The sequence below is a fragment of the Lissotriton helveticus genome, chromosome 2_1, assembly GCF_964261635.1.
Source record: "Lissotriton helveticus chromosome 2_1, aLisHel1.1, whole genome shotgun sequence".
NCBI lineage: Eukaryota > Metazoa > Chordata > Amphibia > Caudata > Salamandridae > Lissotriton > Lissotriton helveticus.
Window position 1 is genome coordinate 869,098,325 of NC_136059.1, and position 25,176 is coordinate 869,123,500.

The window sequence follows — 25,176 nt, forward strand, 5'->3', positions numbered from 1 at the left end:
GCGAAAAGTACGCGAAGCGGAGCGCTGTTACAGATATATATCTTTTTTTGAACGTTAATTTCTCAAAATCCACTGGAGCACACATATTGAGACCTAGCAAAGGCACATCGGTCTACCAGTCCCTAATATTTTACCAAGTTTCGTGCAAATCCATTCAGCCGTTCGATTATTATTATTATTTTTTTTTTTTGCCCCGCGGGGCCCTTTTAAAACCTCCACATCAAACCTAGGGGGTCAGCGAGGATCTACTATGCCCCCTTATGGTCATTTGCCCCTTCGCTTTGGCCTCCTCTTGTCTCTCGATCCTACCGAGAGACAAGATGGCGGCCGCTACGGACTGTTTGGAATGTTTACAGACACCGGAGAGCCAATCAGCTTCGCTTCGCAAAGCTCCGTAACGCGAAAAGTACGCGAAGCGGTGCGCTGTTACAGATATATATCTTTTTTTGAACGTTAATTTCTCAAAATCCACTGAAGCACATATATTGAGACCTAGCAAAGGCACATCGGGCTACCAGTCCCTACAATTTTGCCAAGTTTCGTGCAAATCCATTCAGCCGTTGGATTATTATTATAATTTTTTTTTTTGCCCCGCGGGGCCCTTTTAAAACCTCCACATCAAACCTAGGGGGTCAGCGAGGATCTACTATTCCCCCTTATGGTCATTTGCCCCTTCGCTTTGGCCTCCTCTTGTCTCTCGATCCTACCGAGAGACAAGATGGCGGCCGCTACGGACTGTTTGGAATGTTGACAGACGCCGGAGAACCAATCAGCTTCGTTTCACAAAGCTCCGTTGCGCGAAAAGTACGCGTCCTGGAGCGCTGCCCGGTCCGCTGTTACAGATATATATCTTTTTTTAAACGTTAATTTCTCAAAATCCACTGTAGCACATATATTGAGACCTACAAAAGGCACATCGGGCTACCAGTCCCTACAATTTTGCCAAGTTTCGTGCAAATCCATTCAGCCGTTCGGGCTAAAAGTGAGGCCAACCGCCCTATGGAAAACTCAATGATAAAAACACGTTTTGGGACCCCCCTTTTTTCTCGACCCCCCCTGGACGAACCCCCCCCCCCAATTTTCAGGGGCTGCTCAGAAACAAAATGTGCCATTTTCCTGAAACTTTCAGCCAATTCCGTCCACAAACGCCAAAGTTATTAGACATAGAATTTTCAAAAATCCCATAGAGAAAAAATCCTAACTATATATACCTACTGGCGACCGCCAGTAGGTAATGTATATATATATATATATATATATATATATATATATTACCTACTTGAAGGACTGGACTATTTAAGGCCCAGCGGTGCCAGGGAACAACACCTAAAACCTTCTTGGGATACCTGTTCTGGCGCACTAAAGACAGAGACACGGGAGACTTCCTTCGGCGTCAAAGATCAGCGTTCATTACTGCAGGGATGCAAAAGTCATGGGAAGTACAACAGAGTGTAGGTTCCAAGAGTCTGCTTCAAATTGCATTTGTGTGTCGCTCTCTTTTATACAAGATCTTGTCATTGCACAATACGTAAGCAAAAGGTTACAGCTCAGTTCCCACAGTAAAATTCAAAAGGATCGCTTTCATGTATTCAGAACCCCGGAACATAATTACATTAACATCACCAGTTCCAACTGTAAAAGCACATCTTCCCATCATTAGGTACATTCCACTTGAGTTGTAAATGAGCAAGAGTAAAGAGACAAGAACAGCTGCTAGGAAGTCAGGCACACCTAAAGAAAGAGTGTGGGGGTAATATTGGAAACATGATCATAGGATCAAAGAGCTTGATCCCAGCATGTGCACGGCTGAAACAATAGGCCGGTACGGCAAGATTACCCTCAAGCTGAGCCATTTGCCTCTGCAGTGTCATTCCTCCGGTCATAAAGACGCATGAAAGGAATATGCGTCTTCCGTATGGCTTGGAAACCAACAGGTCACGATGCGGACAGTTGCCTGTTCACTGACTACGTGAGGGCAAGAAACAAAATGGATGCCGTATCCGAAATGGAACCCAAGGGTCCAGATGTAGAAACACGTAAATGAGGCGAACCATGCTCAGGTAGTGTAGTGAAAACGCGTACACTTACCGAACTCGCCATTTACGGTTCATAGATACCAAACTCGTCCATATTCGGCAATGCACAAAACACTGTAACGATTTTCACGGAACCTCAGACGCTCCTTTTGCCCTCATGTAGGCAAGCACTAGTCGAAATCAGAGTCGATCTCGATATTCATCAGATCATTCAGGTGTTGCTGGAACATTATTCTATCCAACAATGCCTCTCTGGAAACAGATGGCCTTCTTATACACGTTGTAGCACAAAGGCCACATAAGGCAGGACCACACTGCACACAAAGACAACACGTGAACAGAAATGTCATGACAACCCCTATAATCATCAGAATCTTCCAACCCCAAGTTGACATTAGACCCCAAAACCATCCTAGAAGCGTCCAATCTCCCTCGTCCACGTGTATGGACTCCGAGATTTTGTGCAACTGGGAGATGGCTTGATAAACCGTTGGAGCGTTATCAGGTATGAATATGCAGCAGCTCGAATGGATGACCTTACACACACCACCTCTATCCGCTAGAACAACGTCTAGAACCATACGGTTCTGTAACGTCATGAGCCTGTCCGCTTGAAGCTCTGCTGTCAGATTACCAAGGGCACTTGCAGTTATGTTAGCAGTTGACTCTACTACACGAGTTAACTGTCTCAGATTCCTGCTATTGACCATAGGGCCCCAAAACGGTAGGAAACCCTTGAAGAAGTCTCCTGCTTCTTGACTGGAAGTATCCTCTTTACTAATGACACCTCTCACAACTCTGGTTTTGTGATAGTCGGCGGCAACAGTGAAAGTCGGGGGCAAGAGATTTGCAATATAGCAGGTACCTGAGAAGTCGTGTGGTAACCACGTATATGCTCGGTCATAACATACAAAATAGGTACCCTTGGCAGTTAAGAAGACAGGGGAAGAGAGCATCGGTAGAACGTAAGTATCCGCACAAGCGCTCTTCCCAAGCCGGGCTCTTGGATTTCGGCCATGACCTTGCAGACAAAAGTGGCCTAGGTGAGGTACAATCCAGATTGGAGATGAGCTTTTAAGCTGCCTATCACCCACTGATATACTATACTCAGCCTCACTAAGGTACTTGTAGGCCTGCACTTCCTCCTCTGGGATAAGTGAAGGATCAAAAATGTCTCTATTTAGATCAGCAATCGCTGTCGCCAAGGACTTATGGTATGGGCCAGGACCAAAACTTGCTGAGCGTGGCTCTCGGTGGGGGTAGGAATCTAGTGCACTATGGAACATGATTTGGAATGCCCGAGCTGACCCTTGGGGACTGTACGGGAGAACCAAATATGGAATACCCCTGTCCATGGTATGCGGCATTAGCCCACACACCCAACAGTTTGTAGTATTTACCACCAACTGATGCTGATGCAAAAGTTGCACAAAAGAATTGTTTCTAAATTCCGCACGTCTGACTTGCTCATGTTGGGGCAGTATGTGAAAAGAATGTGGAGAAACAGTAGAGACGAAATTGAGATCATGAGAAGGAGAGGTAGGTAAGGCAGAAGGCAGCAATGATTGAAAACAAAAGTATACTCCACCCACCAGCAGCATAGAAACAGTTAGGAACAACATGAAAACCTGTAGCAAGAAACATTTTGTACGCAACACCTTACCTAATGCAGATCTTTGCGCCGACATTTTCTCTCTTTCCGACAGCTTAGAAAATTCCATCCTCTAACGACCGTCCGCGACGTTCTTGACGCACTCCGTTCTGTGTAGCTATTATCAATTCCCAGGAGTTCCCGGAAATTGACAAAAGAAACCGACCTAGTGTCGATAACTGCTAAACAGAAGAAAGTACCCGCACGGCCCTACGGCCAACCCGGATGATAGGTTCTAGATAAATTGAACATTCAATTTACTATAGAGTTCTTGGCTGCACGGAAAAGGGAAAAAGGTACATCATATAAAATGTCCACAATATTCAGGGTAAATGTGGACTCCAAAAATAACAAACAATTATTTTATTAGTCTTTTGTGCGTGGGCGAAAAAAGTATCGGCTGCTCCCAGGGCGAGTCTGATCTTCAAACAGTGAATTGGATGGCAAATGAGTGTTCGATTGTTCAGACAATTGTTCAGCACTTGAAGTTTTCAAGGTTGATGGAAAGGAAATTGGTCGAGGGGAATCAACAAGGGTGTCAGATATGGGCTGAGCTTCGCTGAACGGGACAAAGCGTAGTGGAGCGTCGGTCTCGGACGAGGAAAAACCTTTTTTTATCCAAGTATCCGCCGGCAAAGGAAGCGGGACTTTCTTGGTGTGGGTGGCATGTACCCAATGCTTCCGTCCCTCCAGCCGAACCGCCGTCCTTGTTGCCAGTAGCACCTGGAAGGGTCCCACAAACCTCGGCTCAAGGTTTCGTTTTCGTCCGAAGTTACGGGTGAGGACCCAGTCCCCTGGTTGCAGCCGATGACCAGGACCCTCTGTTTGTGACGGCAGAGCCTCAAAGACCTGTTGATGAATCAAACTCAATTTAGCAGTCAGATCATGGAGATAATCAATCAGCATGGGATATTCAATTCTACCAAATTCTTTAGGCCTCGGGACTCCCCAAATATTAGCAGGACGGCCGAACACAATCTCATATGGGCTAAGCCCTACTCGAGAGTGCACAGTTGCCCTGGTCGATAAGAGAGCTAGAGGCAAAGCATCTGGCCATGATAAACCAGTTGTTGCCTGAATTTTTGCAAGTTTCAGTTTCAGGGTGCCATTGTATCCTTCCACCAAACCCGCTGACTGAGGATGATTAGCACTATGAAATTTCTGTACTATACCTAAACCACGACACACACTCTTCATCACACTTCCCACAAACTCACTTCCGTTGTCCGACCATACAATCCGAGGCATGCCGTATCTGGGGAAATACTCTTTGAGCAGAATTTTTGCTGTGGATAGGGCAGTATTATCCTTAAGGGGGTAAGCCTCAATCCATCTGGAGAACGCACATACTACAACCAAAACATACTTCAAATTGTTGCATCTCTCCATATGGATGAAGTCCAATTGGATAACTTCGAAAGGACATGTAGGAGGGGCAAAATGACCAGGTGGAGTGGGGGTGCCCTTGCCGGGATTATGCATCAAACATACCATGCAATTCTTAACCACTCTCTCTGCACATTTAGTAATCCCATCATTCTTCCATACAGGAGACAACAACTTGCATATGCCCTTCGAGCTAATATGTGCTGTGCCATGGGCCATTGTAACAACAGCAAGCACGTATGCATCCGGTAACATCCATCTCTGTTTCTCTGACAAGTCAACCCAACATCCATTCTCGTCTAACTTTCCCGTGCTTTCTTTCCACTTAGTGTTTTCCATTTCAGTGGCCTCATTCTGTATTTCCTTCACACTCTCAACAGTGTCCTCACACATGCTAGTCTCTGCTGGCCGTCTTACTGAATTCGCAACGTACATTCGATTTGTCAGATCTCTAGCTGTCTCTTTAGCAGTTTCGTCGGCAAACGCATTACCATGACCAACATCATCTGTCACCTTTCGATGCGCACTGCATTTAATTATGGCCACTTGCTTAGGCAACGTGAGTGCATCTAAAAGGTCATTCACAAGCTGTCCATGCTGAATCTTCGTACCATGCGACGTAAAAAATCCTCTTTCTTTCCACAATCGCCCAAAACTATGCGCCACACCAAACGCATACTGGCTGTCGGTAAACTCATTCACCCGTTTCCCTCTGGACAACACACACGCTCTCGTCAAGGCGATCAGCTCAGCAGCCTGAGCCGAATTCTGACCCAATCTTGCGGTTTCTACAACCGTTCTCAATGTCACTACAGCATACGCGGTCGTCACATCACCATTCGGCAACTTAAAACAGGAACCATCGACATACAAAGTACCATCGGGATCTACCAATGGAGTATTTTTTAGGTCAATACGACCCTTTGTTTCCTCTTCAGTTCTTAGATAACAGTCATGCGGTACTACATCACTTGACTCCGTGTTGATCGGCAATAATGTTGCTGGATTCAACACATTACACCGTTTTATCCGTATGTGACTAGCCAGTAACGTCAGCTCATACCCAGACAACCTTGCGCTCGTCAAATGTTGAGTTTTCGTTCGGTTCAAGAGAGTGTCAACTGCATGCGGAACCATCACCGTAAGCATATTATCCATGACCAGACCTGCGGACTGTCGAATGGACGCCGCGGCTGCCGCTGTTGCTCTTAAACAACTCGGCAAAGCTCTAGCTACTGGGTCTAAGGTCGAAGAAAAATATGCGCATGGGCGCTGTTTGTCACCAAATTGTTGCGCCAGAACACTCAACGCACAACCATCCCTCTCGTGAACGTACAGTGTAAACGGCTTACTGTAATCAGGAGTACCTAACACAGGAGCCGAACACAACGCATCACGTAATTCAGAAAAACCTTTTTGACACTCTTCAGTCCATGGCAAAGGAGTCGGAACATCCTTGCACGTGAGAGCTAACAATGGTTTCGCCAATAGTGAAAAATTTGGGATCCATTGTCTGCAGTATGACGTGATACCTAGAAAGGCACGTACATCTCTCTGAGTTTTTGGCACAGTCATTCGGGTAATCGCTGCAATTCTCTCTGGGGTCAACCTTCTCCCTTCTTTTGACAATAAGTGACCTAAGTAGGTTACTTCTTGGCAACAATATTGCAGCTTGGAAGGTGACACCTTGTGATGTAAGTCACATAAATGCCGCAACAACGATACTGTAGCAGTTCTACAAATATCTTCGGTATCAGCAGCTACCAACAGGTCGTCAACGTACTGAATCAAGGCTGCGCCTGCCGGTAATACGAATGAATCAAGTTGACTTTTGAGGGCTTGACTGTAGATAGACGGACTCTCACAATAGCCCTGTGGTGCACGTTTCAGTCTAAAACTGCGACCACCTAATGAGAATCCGAATAGGTCTCTGCTTTCCTCAGCAATCGGGATACTAAAGAAAGCATTCTTTAGGTCGATCACCGTGAACCAGGAGGCAGAAGCTGGAATCAGAGTTAGCAAAGTGGTGATATCAGGGACCACGGGAAATTGTGGAATCACGATTTTATTCACCTCTCTTAAATCGATTATGAAACGGTACACAGGAGGTTTAGATGGATCAGTGCGTTTTAAAATTGGTAGTACAGGACTATTACACACATTTCCTCGGGTTTCTTCAACTACATCCTTTTTGATCAGGTCGTGTACAATCGCTAATAGCGCCCGTTCTCCCTCAATGGAGATACGATACTGAGGTATACGTGGCAGTCGCACATTTGGTTTCAGCTTGATCATATAGGGTGAGATGTCCAAGAGACCCACGTCATTGGGACCTGTGGCCCATAGAGACGCAGGAAGGGAGCTCAATTCCGGTGGGAGTTTATCGATCGACAAGTACATAGGAGAGATTACTCTTTGACCTAATGTAAGCTCCACTCCTTCAGGGGAGCAGTACAATGTCGCATATAACCGTTTTAACAAATCCAAGCCCAAAAGATTCTCACCACAACCAGTAGATAGAATCAATGGAGCCTCCAACTCACGAGGACCAATAGTGAGGGGCAAAGGGCTGGAGACAGGATTTCTAACCGGGGCGCCAGAGAATCCAACGGAAACATTTGTTAAGCCAGACAAAGGTGCGCCAGGGAGTTTTGAATGCATGATGGAACTTTTCGTTGCACCAGTGTCTAACAGAAAAGGCTCGACTACGCCAGATGTAGCAACTGCGACGTAAGGCCCGCTCTGATCAACCGGAACTGATACTACTCCCTCTCTTTGTCGGTGGCTGTCCTAGTAATGATCGTTTGCAACAGTCTCATGTTCAACGTAGTAATCGTCCACATGATATTGTGTAGATCTAACTGACCCCGCATTTCGCTGGTCAAAACAATTATTTGTATCTGATGAATTCTGAGGGCGATCGTTCTAATTGTGAATGGTACCGCTGCCTCTACCTCGAGATGCCTGCTGAGGACCACCACGGCTTCCTCGTGATGACACACCATTCAGACGGTCACGCAAAGCGGGACAGTCGTATTTTATATGTCCCTCTCTTCTACAATATGCACATTGGTTATACCCAAGCATAGATCTAAAGTCAGAGGAGTCAGGACGTGACTGTATTCTGGAGGATTGTGATTGTGGTCTATATTGCTGTTGTAAATCAGTGTGATTTGAACGCGGAGGATACGCTTGCTGCAACAAAACCTTCGTTTTCAGCTCCTTCGTTTTCTTATCTACACGATCACTTTCTTCTTTTTCCCTATTCTCATAATATTGAGCCGTCGCTAATATCTGTGCCGTGGTTGAAACAGCCCATGCACTTTCTGAATTTTTCAATTTGTTGCATAGTTCTGGCAACAAATTCAACACGAATTTGTCAACAAACAACCGTTGGCCTCCCTCAGTGCCCATATCCTGACCACTATGATCGACAAATGCCTCTTCGAATCTAGTAAAGAAATCTATTCTATTAATTCTATTAAAATTATTTGTACCGCGCGCTATCACCATAGGTTTCTTGGCGCTCAAAACAGTAAACAGTGACCTAGGGAGGGGAGTTAGTCGAAAGCAGCTTGAAAAAGCAAAGTTTTTAAAGATTTTCGAAACAGCTCATATTTAGGGCAGAAACGGAGAAAAGGCGGCAAGGAATTCCAGGTCGATGGGGCCAAGACCGAAAAACTCAGACCACCATGTTTTTTCCTTTTAAATCGGGGGACATCCAGAAGGTTGAGTGACGCAGAGCGGAGAGCTCGAGAAGGGATGTGACGAGACAGAGTTGAGGATATGAACAGAGGGGCTGCGTTCAAAAGTGCCTTAAAGGTGGTGCATGCCAGTTTGAAAGTGCAGCGCTTCGAAACGGGGAGCCAGTGAAGGGAACGGAGAAGGGGAGTGACATGTTCATATTTGGGCAGACGGAAGATCAGCCGGGCAGCCTGATTCTGCACCAGCTGAAGTCGGTGGAGGTGACAGGCGGGGATTCCAGCATACAGACTATTAGCATAGTCAAGCCTGGAAGTTATGAGCGCGATGACAACTTGAATTAATGCTTCTTTAGTAAGGAAACGACTGATCTTGCGAATTCGCCTAAGGTGAAAAAAACAGGCAGATGTCACCGCGTTAATGTGCGGCTTCATGGAGAGATCATTGGAGATGATCACCCCCAGGCTTTTGACAGAGCTCACCGGAGTGGGTGCTGACCCCAAAGTGGTGGGCCAGAAGGTGGCATTCCAAGGATGCGAGGGTCCTCCTACCAGGACAAGCTCTGTTTTTGTAGGATTTAACTTTAAATGACTATGATACATCCACTCCGCAATGGACAGCATAGTGGACTGAAAATCGATGCGGGAAGACGGATGAGAAGTGATGGGGAAAATTAACTGAAGGTCATCAGCATAATTAAGGATTGTGACTGGGGCGTTCTCGGAATCGGAGACACTCTCGTCCTTCTTCTGCTTACAAGCTGCTAATTTATCCCAGTTTACCCTCATCGCCGGCATAAGCGTTTTCATTACCGTAATTATTCTCTGGGGCAGATCCGAAATTACCTGCTCTGGCTTAGCCCCACCAACTTGTCGGCCATCAGCCGCTATTATTGCAGCCCAATCACCGCCTAACTCATTCGCATGATTTTCCTGACGAATTTTCGCCCAAACGGGCTGTGGTACAACATTACCGAACAGCATGTCGATGTCGGCAAGGTTCATAATAGTAGCATCTACTAATTGAGACAACTCCTTGTAGTAACCCGCCGGATTCTTGCGTGGATCAGGTAAGGACTGTTTGACTTGTAAGACTTCTGATCGCTTCCATGGGAGGTGTATCCAAACTCTTTGGAAATGCGGAGGGATCGGAGGGGCAGCACCAGGATCACCTGGCATCCATACTGGTGGAACCTCTCTCATAGGGTACTGACCAGGAGCCGCTTTCCAATTCTCAGAGTCGTCATCAACCGCCACTCGAGAATGCACTGTCGACCTATGGGCTAACAGTCGCTCTAAGGCACGTCGTACATCTCCACCTACAATCATACCGCTCAAAAATTGACTCTGAAGTTCAATCATATCGGGCGGTACGTTATCTAAATTGTTATTATACCAATCTTCCCTCAAAAAGTTGCACATTTCTTCGAACACGAATCTCTGTGTAGGCTCATTAAACTGAGAAAACGTCTCGAAAACCATGCGTGGAGGGTAGTTGGCAGGATGTCTTATCCACCTATGTGCCATTGTCACTAACGTCTCTTTTTCCCTCCCACTAGGGATCTGACTCCGTCTTTGGGGAGTTTCAGAAGTATCGGATGGAAATAACTGACCAGAAAGCGGTGAATAAAGGGTAGCAACAGTGTTAGGGATACGATTACGAACAGAAGGAGAAAGGAGAGCAGGAGCCACAACGTTTGAAGTGAAGGCAGACACAACAGAAGCAGGCAAGGTAGTCGGGGTGGCAGGGACAAGAGGCAGAGAGGGTACAGTCAAAGGAGCAGTAGGAATAGAGACAGGTGGTGCGACAAACGTGGGACCAACAACGGGCTGACCCGCAGCCGCCGGAACAACAGGAGGGACAACAGGAGGAACAACAGGGGGAACTACAGGGGCCGTAGCACCCTGTGCGTAAGGAGGTGGCGATTTCATCAAATACGCTAACAGGGGATCCTCCTTCGAATCCTCTTCTTTCTTATCCTGACTAGTTGGTAAAACCGGATAACATTTGTCTATCCTCATATGATGTAGTCTAGTGGAAACTTCTATTTCTTTTTCTTCTTTATCTCGCTGACATTGTTGTACAACTTCCATTATCGGAACGAAACCATCTCTTCGATCCTTTTTAAGCTGTTTGATTTCTTTCTGCTTGGCCTCTTTACGCCATAACCGAAAAGAATCAAACATAGCTGGTCTAGCTTTCCTTTTGAATAATTTAGCTTCAAGATTATCTAAAATCGTAAGTTCAAAACTTCCATGCGGTGGCCAACTAAGGACACCATCTTTTTTCGTGTAACGGACCCAATATTTATTATAAATAATAGGACCCACACCATGTCGACTATAGAGCTCATATATCGGAGTTCCAACTGGAGGTATCGGACACAAGTCCTCCAACCGGGAATCCTTGTTGCAACATTTAAAAAGACCAAGAAATCCACTATGGCTAGGCATCGTGTACACTAACCTAGTATCAAACTTCAAGGGTTACCGAAGCACTAATCTTTCGTGAAAACAAAACCCTCGGTTTTTGGCAATTGCAATTGTCAAATAAAAACTAAGGACCAACAACTAAGAACCACAAATGCAATGGAACCATGCATACAACAAAGCTTAAAGAAGCTCGACAACAACTAAGGACTGGGAGCGACCCACAAATACTTAACTGAAAATACAATGGCATCACCCGGAAGGCCCGTCTATCGTCTCGCTTGTACGAAAGGTCTACGCCAGGCGTCGAAAACAGGTCGACAGTCAGGGCATCAGTCCGCCGCAGCCGTCAGGAGGCGGGAATCTTCGCGGGAAAAATCTTCGGACCACTTATTTCGACAACAGGATCGATGAAGCGGGGTGCACCTTTTCCTCGGAGATTTCACACGAAGTTCCTCACAATCGTCAGGCTTTGGACCGGTACCGCCGGTGTCGCCCCGCGTTGGGCGCCAACTGAAGGACTGGACTATTTAAGGCCCAGCGGTGCCAGGGAACAACACCTAAAACCTTCTTGGGATACCTGTTCTGGCGCACTAAAGACAGAGACACGGGAGACTTCCTTCGGCGTCAAAGATCAGCGTTTATTACTGCAGGGATGCAAAAGTCATGGGAAGTACAACAGAGTGTAGGTTCCAAGAGTCTGCTTCAAATTGCATTTGTGTGTCGCTCTCTTTTATACAAGATCTTGTCATTGCACAATACGTAAGCAAAAGGTTACAGCTCAGTTCCCACAGTAAAATTCAAAAGGATCGCTTTCATGTATTCAGAACCCCGGAACATAATTACATTAACATCACCAGTTCCAACTGTAAAAGCACATCTTCCCATCATTAGGTACATTCCACTTGAGTTGTAAATGAGCAAGAGTAAAGAGACAAGAACAGCTGCTAGGAAGTCAGGCACACCTAAAGAAAGAGTGTGGGGGTAATATTGGAAACATGATCATAGGATCAAAGAGCTTGATCCCAGCACGTGCACGGCTGAAACAATAGGCAGGTACGGCAAGATTACCCTCAAGCTGAGCCATTTGCCTCTGCAGTGTCATTCCTCCGGTCATAAAGACGCATGAAAGGAATATGCGTCTTCCGTATGGCTTGGAAACCAACAGGTCACGATGCGGACAGTTGCCTGTTCACTGACTACGTGAGGGCAAGAAACAAAATGGATGCCGTATCCGAAATGGAACCCAAGGGTCCAGATGTAGAAACACGTAAATGAGGCGAACCATGTTCAGGTAGTGTAGTGAAAACGCGTACACTTACCGAACTCGCCATTTACGGTTCATAGATACCAAACTCGTCCATATTCGGCAATGCACAAAACACTGTAACGATTTTCACGGAACCTCAGACTGGCGATAGCCAGTAGGTATATATAGTTAGGATTGTTTTCCATAGGGAAATCGCAACATTCTATTGGGAATAACTTTGGCGCCGGTTGAGGAATCTTCCTGAAACTTTCCTTAACTTTGCCTCGCGGCGCTCCGGTCCTTCCCTGAAAGTTTGGGGGGGATTCGTCAAGCGGGGGCCAAGATAAAAGGGGGGTCCCAAAACGTGTTTCCCCATGTTAATTTTCATAGGGCAGTTGGATTCACTTTTAGCCCGAACGGCTGAATGGTTTTCCACCAAACTTGGCAAAATTGTAGGGACTGGTAGCCCGATGTGTCTTTGCTATGTCTCAAGATATGTGCTCCAGTGGTTTTTACGAAAATTAACTTTGAAAAAATATATATTGGGCTACATTGGGCTATATATATGTTAGAGCCCAAATGTAGCCCAATGTAGCCCAAAGATGGCTACCAGAGACAAAAAAAACAAATGTAGCCCAAATATCAGCCAGATGTAGCCCAACTATAGCCCAATGACAGAATATCCCAGAGTGTTCTAAAGAACAACTAGAGCGCTAACCGTCTTACTTATGACAAAAGTATGGCACACCTGAAGTCATCTTGATTGGAATAAAGTGTTAACACTTAAAACATTTAATTTGCAAAGGAACAAAATGAGGGGGTTCATTTTGCCATAGAAATTATGATTAGTGCTGAAGAAAGAAAAATTAGGGCACATTTTGAGTGACTTCTCAAATCCTCTTATATTTCATTAAAAAAATTCTGATATGCAGTCTCCCAAGATGGCCACCGGAGACAAAAGAGCCTGTGCTTAAAAACTCTGTTAGCAAAGCAAGCATTTGAGATTTAAAAAACGTTTTAATATATAAAAACGTTATCCGCTAATAGAATTAGCATTTAAAAAAACCTTGTGAATTCAATGAAAAAACCATAGGTTTCAGGCCTTATATAGCTAGGAATTAGCATTTAAAAAACCTTGCGAATTCACTGAAAAAACCATAGGTTTCAGGCCTTATATAGTTAGGAATTAGCATTTTAAAAAACCTTGCAAATTCACTGAAAAAAACATAGGTTTCAGGCCTTATATAGTTAGGAATTAGCATTTAAAAAACCTTTGAAATTCACTGAAAAAACCATAGGTTTCAGGCCTTATATAGTTAGGAATTAGCATTTAAAAAACCTTTGAAATTCACTGAAAAAACCATAGGTTTCAGGAGTTATATAGTTAGGAATTAGCTTTTAAAAAACCTTTGAAATTCACTCAAAAAACTATAAGTTTTAGTGGTGTTATAGTTAGATGGACATTTTACTCATACAAAACCATTGAAATTGCTCCTATATAGTTAGTTGTACTAACTATATTTCGCGCACCCGCAATCCACTGCTGATGTCACATATTAGATCATTCATGACATGGTCAGTGACATCACTGATGACATCTCAAATGACATCACTGATGACATCACTGATGACATCATCCACGTGACAATCACATACACCTTTTCATATACTATTACAATTTTTCATCACTCTTTGTAAAATACAGAGTATCATATTTAAATCCATTGTCACAGCAATACAAGTATCTAAAAATCCACTCAGTGATTCATAGATGTATACACACATCTAATCACTTACCTATGGATTCACTCATACATGCTGTCAGTGAACAATAGAACACTATCAAAAATACTTATACATCTATATCGACATTAAACAACAGCACGCATCCTATTCACATATGAAGTCATCCTACTCACTTATGCAAACAATGGATCATACTTACATATTTACTTAGCAAAACCCTTATACAAACACCACTTCTTCTATTCATTTAGATAGTAAGTCATACTTAGTGAATTATAAAATCATTATTACAAGTATACAGTTATCCATACAGTCACTCACACAATCATTGTGTCTTATGTATACTTATTTATATACAACAACTGACACATACACTGCCTTTTATTTTTCTAGTTTGTTGGACCTGTACCATTGAGAAATATATTTGCTCATCACCACACCCATAAAGATATTCACTCACTCAAACAACTGTTAGAACATGTAGTTTTAACTTCATATATCTACTGAATCAACTATTCACACATCTTTGGACAGTCACACACCCCCACCGAACCACACACACATTCACACTCCCATACAAATACTCAGTTAACTAATCAATAACTAATATAGACTTTCACATAGCTAGTAACCAACTGTAGAATCAGTTTACACAACAACTGACAAAGTGATACAGATATTCACACAGTTTAGTCACTATCCACTATATTTAGTGAGACATTATAAATTGGTCAAGTAAACAGTCAATTACACTGCTACTAAATCCTCCATCCAAATATTTATTTATATATATCCACTTATTCTTCAATGCAAATTGCTATATATATATAATGCATATTTAAATAACGAAGCAAACCACATTCACTGGATGATGTCATCAGTGATGTCATCAGTGATGTTATTTGAGATGTCATCAGTGATGTCACTGACCATGTCATGAATGATCTAATATGTGACATCATCAGCAGTGGATTGCGGGTGCGTGAAATATAGTTAGTACAACTAACTATATAGGAGCAATTTCAATGGTTTTGTATGAGTAAAATGTCCAGCTAACTATAACACCACTAAAACTTATAGTTTTTTGAGTGAATTTCAAAGGTTTTTTAAAAGCTAATTCCTAACTATATAACTCCTGAAACCTATGGTTTTTTCAGTGAATTTCAAAGGTTTTTTAAATGCTAATTCCTAACTATATAAGGCCTGAAACCTATGGTTTTTTCAGTGAATATATATATATATATATATAATATAATACGTTCTACTGCCATTCATAATTATTTGGTTTAAGACTAATCCACTGTATAATCTATCTGTTGTTTTGACTACTTTTTCCTGTAACTTTGCTTCTTCTGTTGCAAATTACTCTAATACATTGGGTTCATGTTTACACTAAGCAATACCACAAAAACAAATAAATATGGTTGTAGCTTTTTCTTGTGAGAGTTGGATCTACGACTTGGTCGAGCCCATTAACATTTGTATTGATCACATTAATAAAGTCTTTGCGGGCGCCCGAATAACGTTTCTAGGGTGTTATTAGATCTATATTTTAAAATAATAAAATTAAGACCAAAGTTCCCACTTTTGCCCCTGTTTAGTTTAAAATGCGAGTACAAAGTACCCATGTGCACTTTAAAAAGGGGTGGTGGGTTCGACTCTAAGCTCTCTCAGTGACAAGGAGACGGTCCCAAGTCCCTCTAATACTAATAAGACATAACCTTAAGGTTAATCGCCGTCAATCACAACTTCAGTGTGAGGACGGGTGTCGGGAGCCTGCCCTGCCTCTTGCCACCTTGCCTTGAGCGTGCCGCGGCTTGCAGCGTGCAGTGTCGGGGGAGGCAGGAAGCACACTGCCTGAATAATTCAGGCCGTGCAAAAGGCGCCACGCCTCCTCCACGCTCTGTTCCCGGAGCTCAAAACGACGGAGCACAGGTGTTGACCGCGGAAGGGATACTTTTGTTCTGTCAAAATGTACGCTGTTGGGGATTCGACCATTTCTGCGCTTTCACCATCAACACCTGCGTAAGAGGGAAAAGTTTTCGTGCGTCGTTAGCAGCGTGGAAACTCGCCCAGTCTGCAGCGGCTGCCGGGAGCGCATTTAGACCTCCCCTCTGGTCCCACTCCCCCAGACGGACTTGTTGAGTGAGGTGTTTGGTGTTTTAGTTCAGAGGGAAGCGGCTTGTCTGCGTGCGAGTCGATTTCCCCCCTGAGCGCGGAGGAGCAGCGGCAGCCCAGGGAGAGGGGCCGGCTCACTCCGCGGGACATGGTGCTCATGACCGGGCAGCACTACGAGGACGCCAGCAGGCCCATGGCCAATCGGGGCTCCGGCTCCAAGAAGGACTTCAAAGCGGTCACTTTCAGGTAAACATTTCTAAGCGGGCAGTTCTGCTACTCTGTGCTGTCATAGCTAACAGCGAGCCCGTTTGCATCCCGCAAGATGTAGTGGCGCAAATTAACACGTCATCCGTCCACCAGGCCAAAGATTACATGAATTTTGGCGACCACTTTTTAAGGAATCTGTTAAAATTTAAACGCAACCCTTGCATACTTCTTGTGTAGTTTTTGCGCACATTCATTGTCGAGGCAGCGTTTGAAAATGCTCTAAACGTTTTTAGGGCTATTCCAATTGCTCGTCATTAGTGTGTGCTAAGCATTCCTTTTGAGAATGTGAGGACCCTTGCAATTTCAAGAATAAAATGCACGCAAAAACTCCTGGCCTTACTCTTCCCCCTCTAACGCCCAGGGCATTACAACAGGGGGGTGACCAACCCTCTACCCTACGGTGGCTCCGTGGGCTTGGCGACCATCCTAGTAGGGGAGCCTGCACCGGTTTTCGAGTTGTGGTGCAACAGGGAGCCAAATTAATTGGGACCAAAAACTCGCCCAAACAGGTGTAATTATTTGTTTGTATATTTTTCATCATATTTTTTTTGCGTAAAATGAAGTGTTTGCAAAAATGAAATTACACTTTAGTTCGGTAAAATTGAAACCATAAAAACATCTAAAATATTCTCGTTTTCAACGATGCATCTAGACTGAAGAGTTTTTGCACCAGGGTTCTAGTGTCTTGGTTCATTCATGTTGTCCAATAATCCAATAGCCTAGGCATTGTAAATAAGAAATGTTACTAACAGCTGTATTTAATTGACTAGTATGTTGGAAAGTCGAGTCTGCTTTACTAGGAGTCGAGCTTTATACCTTCTGATTACCGCAGATGTCTGCGACCGACATGAACTTTCTGAGACATGTTGCCAAACAGCCACCTATGAGTAAATTAAGGGGCACTTGGTAGTGCTTTGTGTCATAAAAACGCATTTCAGATTTTTGTCTAAAGCCTTTTAAGGAAAGACTTGAATCGTGGTTTGGGTGCATGTGGTGGTCGCCATTGTGAAGGTTATTGATATCCTTCCGGCAAGGTATAGACGGGATTAGTCCCACTGTGTCAAATAATGCATACATTGGTGTTTTTTCCCCAGAGGGCAGAAGGAAAGTAAATCGAGACATAAATCAATTTGTTCAGTTGCACGCATTTAGGTCATTTGTGAAGATGCGATTGCAGCCAGCTCTTTTAGTGCCAAAGTTGTCACACTAGGCCCTATAATACACATTCTTCTGCCCCAAGGAATTATTAATGCTATAATAATACATGGGCGAACACTAGCCAAAATACTAGGGTTGTACAAGTGACATCACAGACAGTTTGACCCCCTCAAGACCCCTTATCTCACCCTTCGCCCCTCAACGTATTGCTTATTTTATGTTGCTGTTGATGTTTTTGACACTTAAGTCTGTGCAAAAACCTAGAGGACCTCTTAAATAATTTCTGGCAGTTTATACAATTTAAGAATAGAAATATATTGAAGAATAACGAGGCACACGGTGTATGTGAGAAAACAGAAAGATATTTTGAACAGTAATTTTTTATAAATATTTATCAAAATATTCGTGTTAAAAACAGTTACTATAATCACAATATCATTAGGCAAGTCATCAGTAACCTTTCATTCATACTCCATTCGCATTTGCGGAAAAAAACACATACACACCGAGAACTAACTGTCAGATGTGATCAAAGACAATTTATGTAAAACGAATTACATCTAAGGTGCATTAGTCACTATTGCTACAATATTATTGGCAATAGTAGATTTTTGCTGTGGCTTGTTGACAAATATACTCCAAATCCATCTCCGTTCTTTTTGGCCTACTGCCTTCTTCAGGAAAGTCTCTAGTTGACACTGTGTCAAATACCTGCAATTACATTTGCCTAGTTAGTTTACATTGAACGATTATTCACAAAAATGAAACCTCGGATAGTTCATGATTTGTCACCAACTTACTGGATAACAAATTAGAAAATCCCCGAAATGTGCCCAAAGATTGAAAGACCTGGCATATTAAGGTAAAAGTATCTCCAAAAGATTGGAAAAATAAGAAATGCACAAAATACCCAAGGCTGTGAAACTTAAAGAAGCACTAGTGCTCAAAATAGAATAACAATGCAGAAGTGTAGGAAGGCAGGATCCTTCTAGCATGGTTATACCTACTTGTTGCCTGGTGTCAGTCAGTTTTGGACTAGTCTGATTGGGATCCTTTTAATCAGGACCCCAATCACTGTGCTCTCTCTAAATTTGACAAAGGTTAGTACTTTGGTACCTTCCCAATTGGCTACTGGTGACCCTTCTAAGTTCCTAGTAAGGTACCAGGACATAGGCACACCAGGGATCTGAGCAACAGTAGATTGCACACGGTTCCCCTGAGGATGAGTGATGGCGTAGTGCGATAAGCTGTCTTCCTCTCTACCTCATGTATGAGGTGTTAACGTGCCTCAATCCAGCAGGGAAGGGTATCCCTTGTCGGAACTAGGGATGCCTCACACAACAGACTGGTTTTACGGCTGTTGTCATGTCACCAGTTAGTCATATCGTAACATCATCGGCTCCCTGCTCCTGCGTCAAGCCGGCGCTGCAATGCCAGACGGGTAGCACGGAGTGCTACACTCTTGCGGAGATCTTTTGTTCCTATGCCGGTAGGTGTAAGGGTGTGAGGGCCCTAGTAGGTGAAGTAGTGAGCGTGAGTGAGGTGAATTAAAACAGGTTGGTGTAAACTACGGCTTAGGTTTTATTCATGTAGTACACCACCTGAAGTAAAAACGTGTGAGGGGCAGTGGGGCTGCAGTAGCTACGAGGAGTCAGTCCCATTCAACCCTCAACTGTGAAGCGGTCAACATGTTTCATGCCTATAGTGGCAATTCTTCAGGACCAGACAGCGGTGCTCATAAACTTAGTGATTGAACTGGAAGCCCCGCATAAGGCTGAGGCTTCAGTAGTATACAACCTGTTGGGTTGTTGGATCCAGCCGGAGAGGGGTTCCTGCGTCAACGGGATACCCTGTAGGAAGAGAAGTAGAGTTCAGCTCGTGGATCAAGTCCCCCAGTAGACAAATCAGGGGGGTATATATCCTACTTCCATACCGTGAAGCAGTGTATGATGAGGTGGGGAAGACAGAGTAAAGACACTACGCATCAAGGGGATAGTGGGTCTCACTAAACAACGTTGCTGGGTAAAGGTTTCCAGCAGAAATGAAGTGTATCCATAAGCCAGGTAGGTATTTAGAGGTGTAGGAGTACACATGATGTTAAAATATTAATAAAAATACAAAATACAAAAGACCAAAGTGACAGGATATCACGCCAGCCGGCGTGCCCCTGCACGTTGTGATGGCAGTGCCTCAGGGTATATTAGAAAAGGACTATTAGAATCAATGGAAAATCGACGGAAAGGCGAGGGACTTACCCTCACTGGTGGTCGTAAAGGCCCCAAGGCTGCTCCCGTGGGGTCTGTGCAGGTAGGGCAGTAATCTAGAGGGTTTGAAGCAGACGGTTATTAATTTATATGGACAGATGGCATCTGGGAATGGGAACGTTTCCGAGTGTCCCAACACTGGGGACAGCAGGGGGGGAGGGGTCGGTCAAGGTATCAGTCCGTGGCGGGCCCCCACACCAACACTCCCGGCGTACTCAGGACAGTCACACCACCCAGGGCGGTCGCGGTCCGGGGGAGCACCAGGGCGGGGCCGGTTTGGCTCTCCTATTGGCATTGGCCGCTGACCGGTCGGCCGGCCGCCCATCACCGCCAAGCGTGGTAGGGGATATCGAGGGACGCTTTGCGGAGGGGCCGAGTCAACCCCCAGTCCAGCGGTCGGCATGCCCGTTGTGACGCCGCCCGGTGCCCCACCAATACCGACGGCCTCGAAGGGGGCCGACGCCTGAGGTCCCTGAGGGGTGTCAGAGAGAGGAACAGCACCGAGGACCCCACCATCGTGACCGGGCTCCTGGCGGTCCATAGAGTTGCATTACCGGAAAATCCCGGTCCGGAAACCTTACCTCTGCAGAGCGGGCTGGTGAAGTCAGTACCTAGTCCCACGTCCAGGCGCGCGGAGTCGCCAGAGACAGCCGTGATTGTAGACTGGTTGGGCGCCCAGATAAGGAGTGGAAGCCGGAGGCGTGTCAAGAGGGCGGCTGCGCGGCGCACCGGTGTGACGTCAGAGCGTCAGAGTGTCGGTGCCTGCCGCCATGTTGGAGAGGGAGAAAGGGAACGTCACGGAGGTCGCTGGTGCTGCAACCATCTATTGTTAGCACAACGAGAGATCACTCCTGGCTCGCTGTATAAGGGACAGGGTGCACTGTGGGGCTCTCAGAAGTTTAGGACAGCCGGGGTGCACAATAGACGGTAATGACTCGGTGCGAAACCCTTCGGAGTGCACACAAGACGGTAGTGACTCAGTGCTAAACCCTATCTAACAGCAGTAGTTTGGAAACCATGTGGTTGATGGTATAATACATAACGGGGAGCCAAGTGGCCTATGGTGACGCCCTGTGTAGTGTGAGACTGTTGGTCAGGGGATGGATACAGGCAATGGTCCTGCAGGGGTTGGGGCGGGGACCAGGAGAAATGTGGGCCCAGAGCTGGTCGAATGACTGCTGTCATCTGCTCGGTTCTGCTCCTGTGGCAAAGGTATACGTCTGTAACGAGTCTCAGAAGGCCAGCATTAAATAGGGGACCAGTTGAGTATGAAAGTAGACCCTGGGTCAGCCAGAAGGCAAAACTCTGATTGGCTGAAGTATAAGTGGGTCCCACTAGTAGTGAGGACCTGTAAGAAGGATCACGAATAGTAGATACAACCGTGTATTGAGTGCAGTGTGCAATATGACTCTGAAAACCGTCAGTACCAGGATGAAGGAATAATGATAATGATAACAATGATAACAGTCAGGTTTAAGAGTAGGTGCGTGGACAGGGCGTCTATCTAGACAATGTGTTCCACGGGACAGAGTCATTCAAACCCTCAGTGTCTAGACGGAGACGGTGTACCCATCTTTGCTCCAATCTAAAGAGGGCCTGTTGTTTTAATGAAGGATGCCATTCTAGCACAACCCATTGAATGTCCTCAGCTGCATGCCCCTTCTCTTGACAGTGAGCATATAGACGCGTTTGTGTCTTTCTACAGCGTACGTTGCTGTTATGTTCCATGATGCGTGTTTTCACAGGGCGGGTCGTCATCCCAACGTATTTGAGTCCGCAAGGACAGGTGAGTAGATAGATGCAGTTGCTGCTATTGCAATTGGTGTGTCGGTTTAGACACCAAGTGAAGGTATCAGTTAGTTTGACAACTGTCGTTTTGGTTGTTTGCGGGCACACCACACAGTTGCCACATCGGTGATGTCCCACCACAGGGGGCAGGTCCCACAGGGTGTTCTGCGGACGGGTAGTGGTGTTCTTTGGTCTGGTGTGGACAAGCTGGTCCTTCAGGCTGCTGGTTCTCTTGAAGGCGAAACGAGGCCGTGGAATGTCTAAGGCCACAGAGTTCAAAATCCCCCAGTGTGTATTCACTGTGCTCTTGATGTAGGATGAGTTTTTGGTGAAAGAAGTCACACACGTGATTATGTTCTCTCTTTCTTTGCTGTGTGTTTCCAGGAGGGATTCTCTATCATTGTTCCGGGCTCTCTTCATGGAACGTTTCAGAAGCCTGGTGGGATAGCCCCTGTCTTGGAGTTTGTGCTGCAGGCATCGCGCCTCCCGTAGGTAATCGGAGATGGCAGAACAGTTTCTCCTAAGTCTGAGAAACTGTCCAAACGGTAGACTGTCCCTCAATGCCTTGGTGTGATGACTGTCATAGAGCAGGAGGCTATTCCTGTCGGTCTCCTTCTTGTAAAGGGTAGTGGTTATTCCCGTGGGGCCCAATATGATCCTCAGATCGAGGAACGGTATGGAATCCTCGGCGATCGTCCCTGTGAATTTCAGAAAGGGATCCTGTTGGTTAATCCAAGAGCAGAAGGCATTGCAGCTCGATCGATCCCCCTTCCAGAAGATCAGGATGTCGTCTATATAGCGACGCCAGAAGGACAAGTTCTCGAGGAACGGGTTGCGCTCGGGAGAGTAGATGAAGAAATTCTCAAACGTGGCCATGTAAATGCAGGCCACGCTCGGAGCGAAAGTCGAACCCATCGATGTCCCCCGTATCTGGTGGTATAGTTGGGTGTCATACTTAAAGAAATTCTCCGTCAGGGCTATGTTGGCCAGCTCCATGATGAATGAGATGGGGGTATGGGAGGTCCACTCCTCTAATCTCAGGGTGGATTCCACTGCCTCTAGAGTGGCCTGTTGTGGTATGTTAGTGTATAAGGCTTCCACATCTAGGGTCAGGAGCAGGTCCACGTCAGTCCTACCATCCATCTCATTGATGAGGCGGAGGACATCCCGGGTGTCTTGGAGGTATGACGGTATCTTCTTCACTACCGGTTGAAAGAAAAAGTCACAAAACTGTGACAGTGGTTCCAGGAGGGAGCCAATGCCAGAGACGATGGGTCTCCCGGGGACCGGTGTGGTACCTTTGTGGATCTTGGGGAGGGTGTAGAAATATGGAGTGATGGGCTCCGGAGTTATGAGGAATTCCGCTTCCTTCTTGGTGATCCATTCATTGACCTCTCCTTCGATCACTAGACTCATAATAGATGTTGCCAGGCGTTTAGTCGGGTCCACAGAGAGGGGCCTGTAATGAGTGGTGTTCGAAAGCTGGCGTCTGCACTCTAGGTCATAGTCGTAGTGGTCTTGTAGGACTGTGGCTCCCCCTTTGTCAGCTGGTTTGATCACAATCGCGACATCATTGCCCAAGGCGATGGAGGCTTGTCTTTCAGCAGTTGACAGGTTTTGGAATTGGTTAATGTGTGGTCTCTGTTTAAGGCTGGAGAGAACTGCTCTCTCAAAGGTGAGGACTTCTGGAGGGACCATCCCATCAGTGGGGGTGAAAGTGGAAGGTTTTCGCAAGCCGGTGTCCAGGGTGGGGGGTTGTATGGTCCCATCGAAGAAGGCTCGTAAGCGTACTTTCCTGAAGAGATTCTTGATCTCAATCATTTCCTGGAAGCTATCTGGGACAGGAGTGGGTACGAAACCCAGACCCTTCTCCAGGATGCTGGTTTCTGCTGGGGTCAGAAGTCTCGTGGAAAGATTGACGATCAGGCTCTTCTCCCTCTGTTGGTGAAGCTCCGTGTTTCGATCATGTTCGTCGGTGTCGATTGGTCGGACCACTGGACGCCCTTTTGTCCTCCTCGCTTTCGCCCTCTTCCTCTGCCCCAACCTCTGCCTTGAAAAGGTGGCGGGTTCAGAGGGTAGAATTGAGGTGGACCCTGCGGAAAAAAGGGATATTGCCAGGGCGGTGCCATGTGCGACGGACCGTGGAACATGGGGCCCGGTTGGTATCCTTGGTGCCAGTTCGATTGCTGTTGCGCACGGTTGTTCCTTGAGGTTTGACCTCCGCTCGAATCACTACTAGAGGATCCGCGCCTGTTGCTCGTGTCCGAGTTGTCATCTGAGGAGTAGTTGGTCCTCTTACTCTTGAAATCATCCTTGAGATAAGGATAGACCTTCTCTTTATCAAACTTGGAGATGTCTTTTTGCAATTTGTCTGTCTTCTGCTTCAAGAGATATTCATGATGGTCTGCCATTTCTTGGTTGATGTCTGTTAATTTGGAGGTAAAGGCGGTCTTGCTGTTCTTATTAACTGCACCCTTCATTGTGGCCTCTAAGCTCGATATCTTGTCCTGAAGGGCGTCCGCAAGGCGTTTCGCTGTTTGTGATATCAGGAATAACAGGTCTTTGGTGCACTTCCAGGAAACCTGGCACCAGTCCATTTTGAATTGTTTGTCTGTTAGGAAGAGTCTGGGGATGATGTTCACTAATAGTCCTTGGGGGGCTATGTTGTATCTGAGGTACTCGGTCATCATTAAACCGTGCAGGGTGATCCTTATCAGTTCTTTTTTTTTTTTTTTTTTTTTTTTTTTTTTTTTTTTTTTTTTTTTTTTTTTCAGCTCCGTGAGACTCGCCCAGTCATCGCTGGATGTACCCGAGGCAGAGGCAGTGGGATTATTCAAAATCGACGGGGCTGCTCTCAATGCTTCAGCAATGGCATCCTCATCAAAGCTAAGGCCCGGTACGTCCTCCATAGTGTGGGGAGGGTGAGGAGGAACCGGGAGGTAAGTTAATCAACCACAGTCAATTGTATGTGGTTGGGGTGTGGGCCAAGAGAGTGAACGAGTTTCACTCTTGGTAACCTAAATAGTCCCGTGGGGGTAACCCACGCAGATACAGTCAACAACAGGAAGGGACGTGAAGGGACAATATTTAAAGGGGTCCAGTGTGCATGTCCCACATGCTGAGCAACAGTAGATTGCACACGGTTCCCCTGAGGATGAGTGATGGCGTAGTGCGATAAGCTGTCTTCCTCTCTACCTCATGTATGAGGTGTTAACGTGCCTCAATCCAGCAGGGAAGGGTATCCCTTGTCGGAACTAGGGATGCCTCACACAACAGACTGGTTTTACGGCTGTTGTCATGTCACCAGTTAGTCATATCGTAACATCATCGGCTCCCTGCTCCTGCGTCAAGCCGGCGCTGCAATGCCTGACGGGTAGCACGG

The 25,176-nt window shown here is 45.7% G+C and overlaps 1 protein-coding gene across 3 annotated transcripts in view; it reads left to right on the plus strand.

The window, feature by feature from the left end:
- GRAMD2B (GRAM domain containing 2B) overlaps window positions 1-25,176 on the plus strand; it is a 609,764-nt gene that overhangs the window by 251,459 nt on the left and 333,129 nt on the right. The window contains exon 1 of one of the 3 annotated variants that reach the window (XM_078675591.1): window positions 16,319-16,563. The exons of the other annotated variants lie outside the window; for them this stretch is intronic. Coding sequence (XP_078531717.1) covers window positions 16,466-16,563 — 98 coding nt within the window. The 5' untranslated portion in view covers window positions 16,319-16,465. Of the gene's footprint in view, window positions 1-16,318; window positions 16,564-25,176 lie in introns of those variants that run through there. 3 annotated transcript variants of the gene reach the window in all.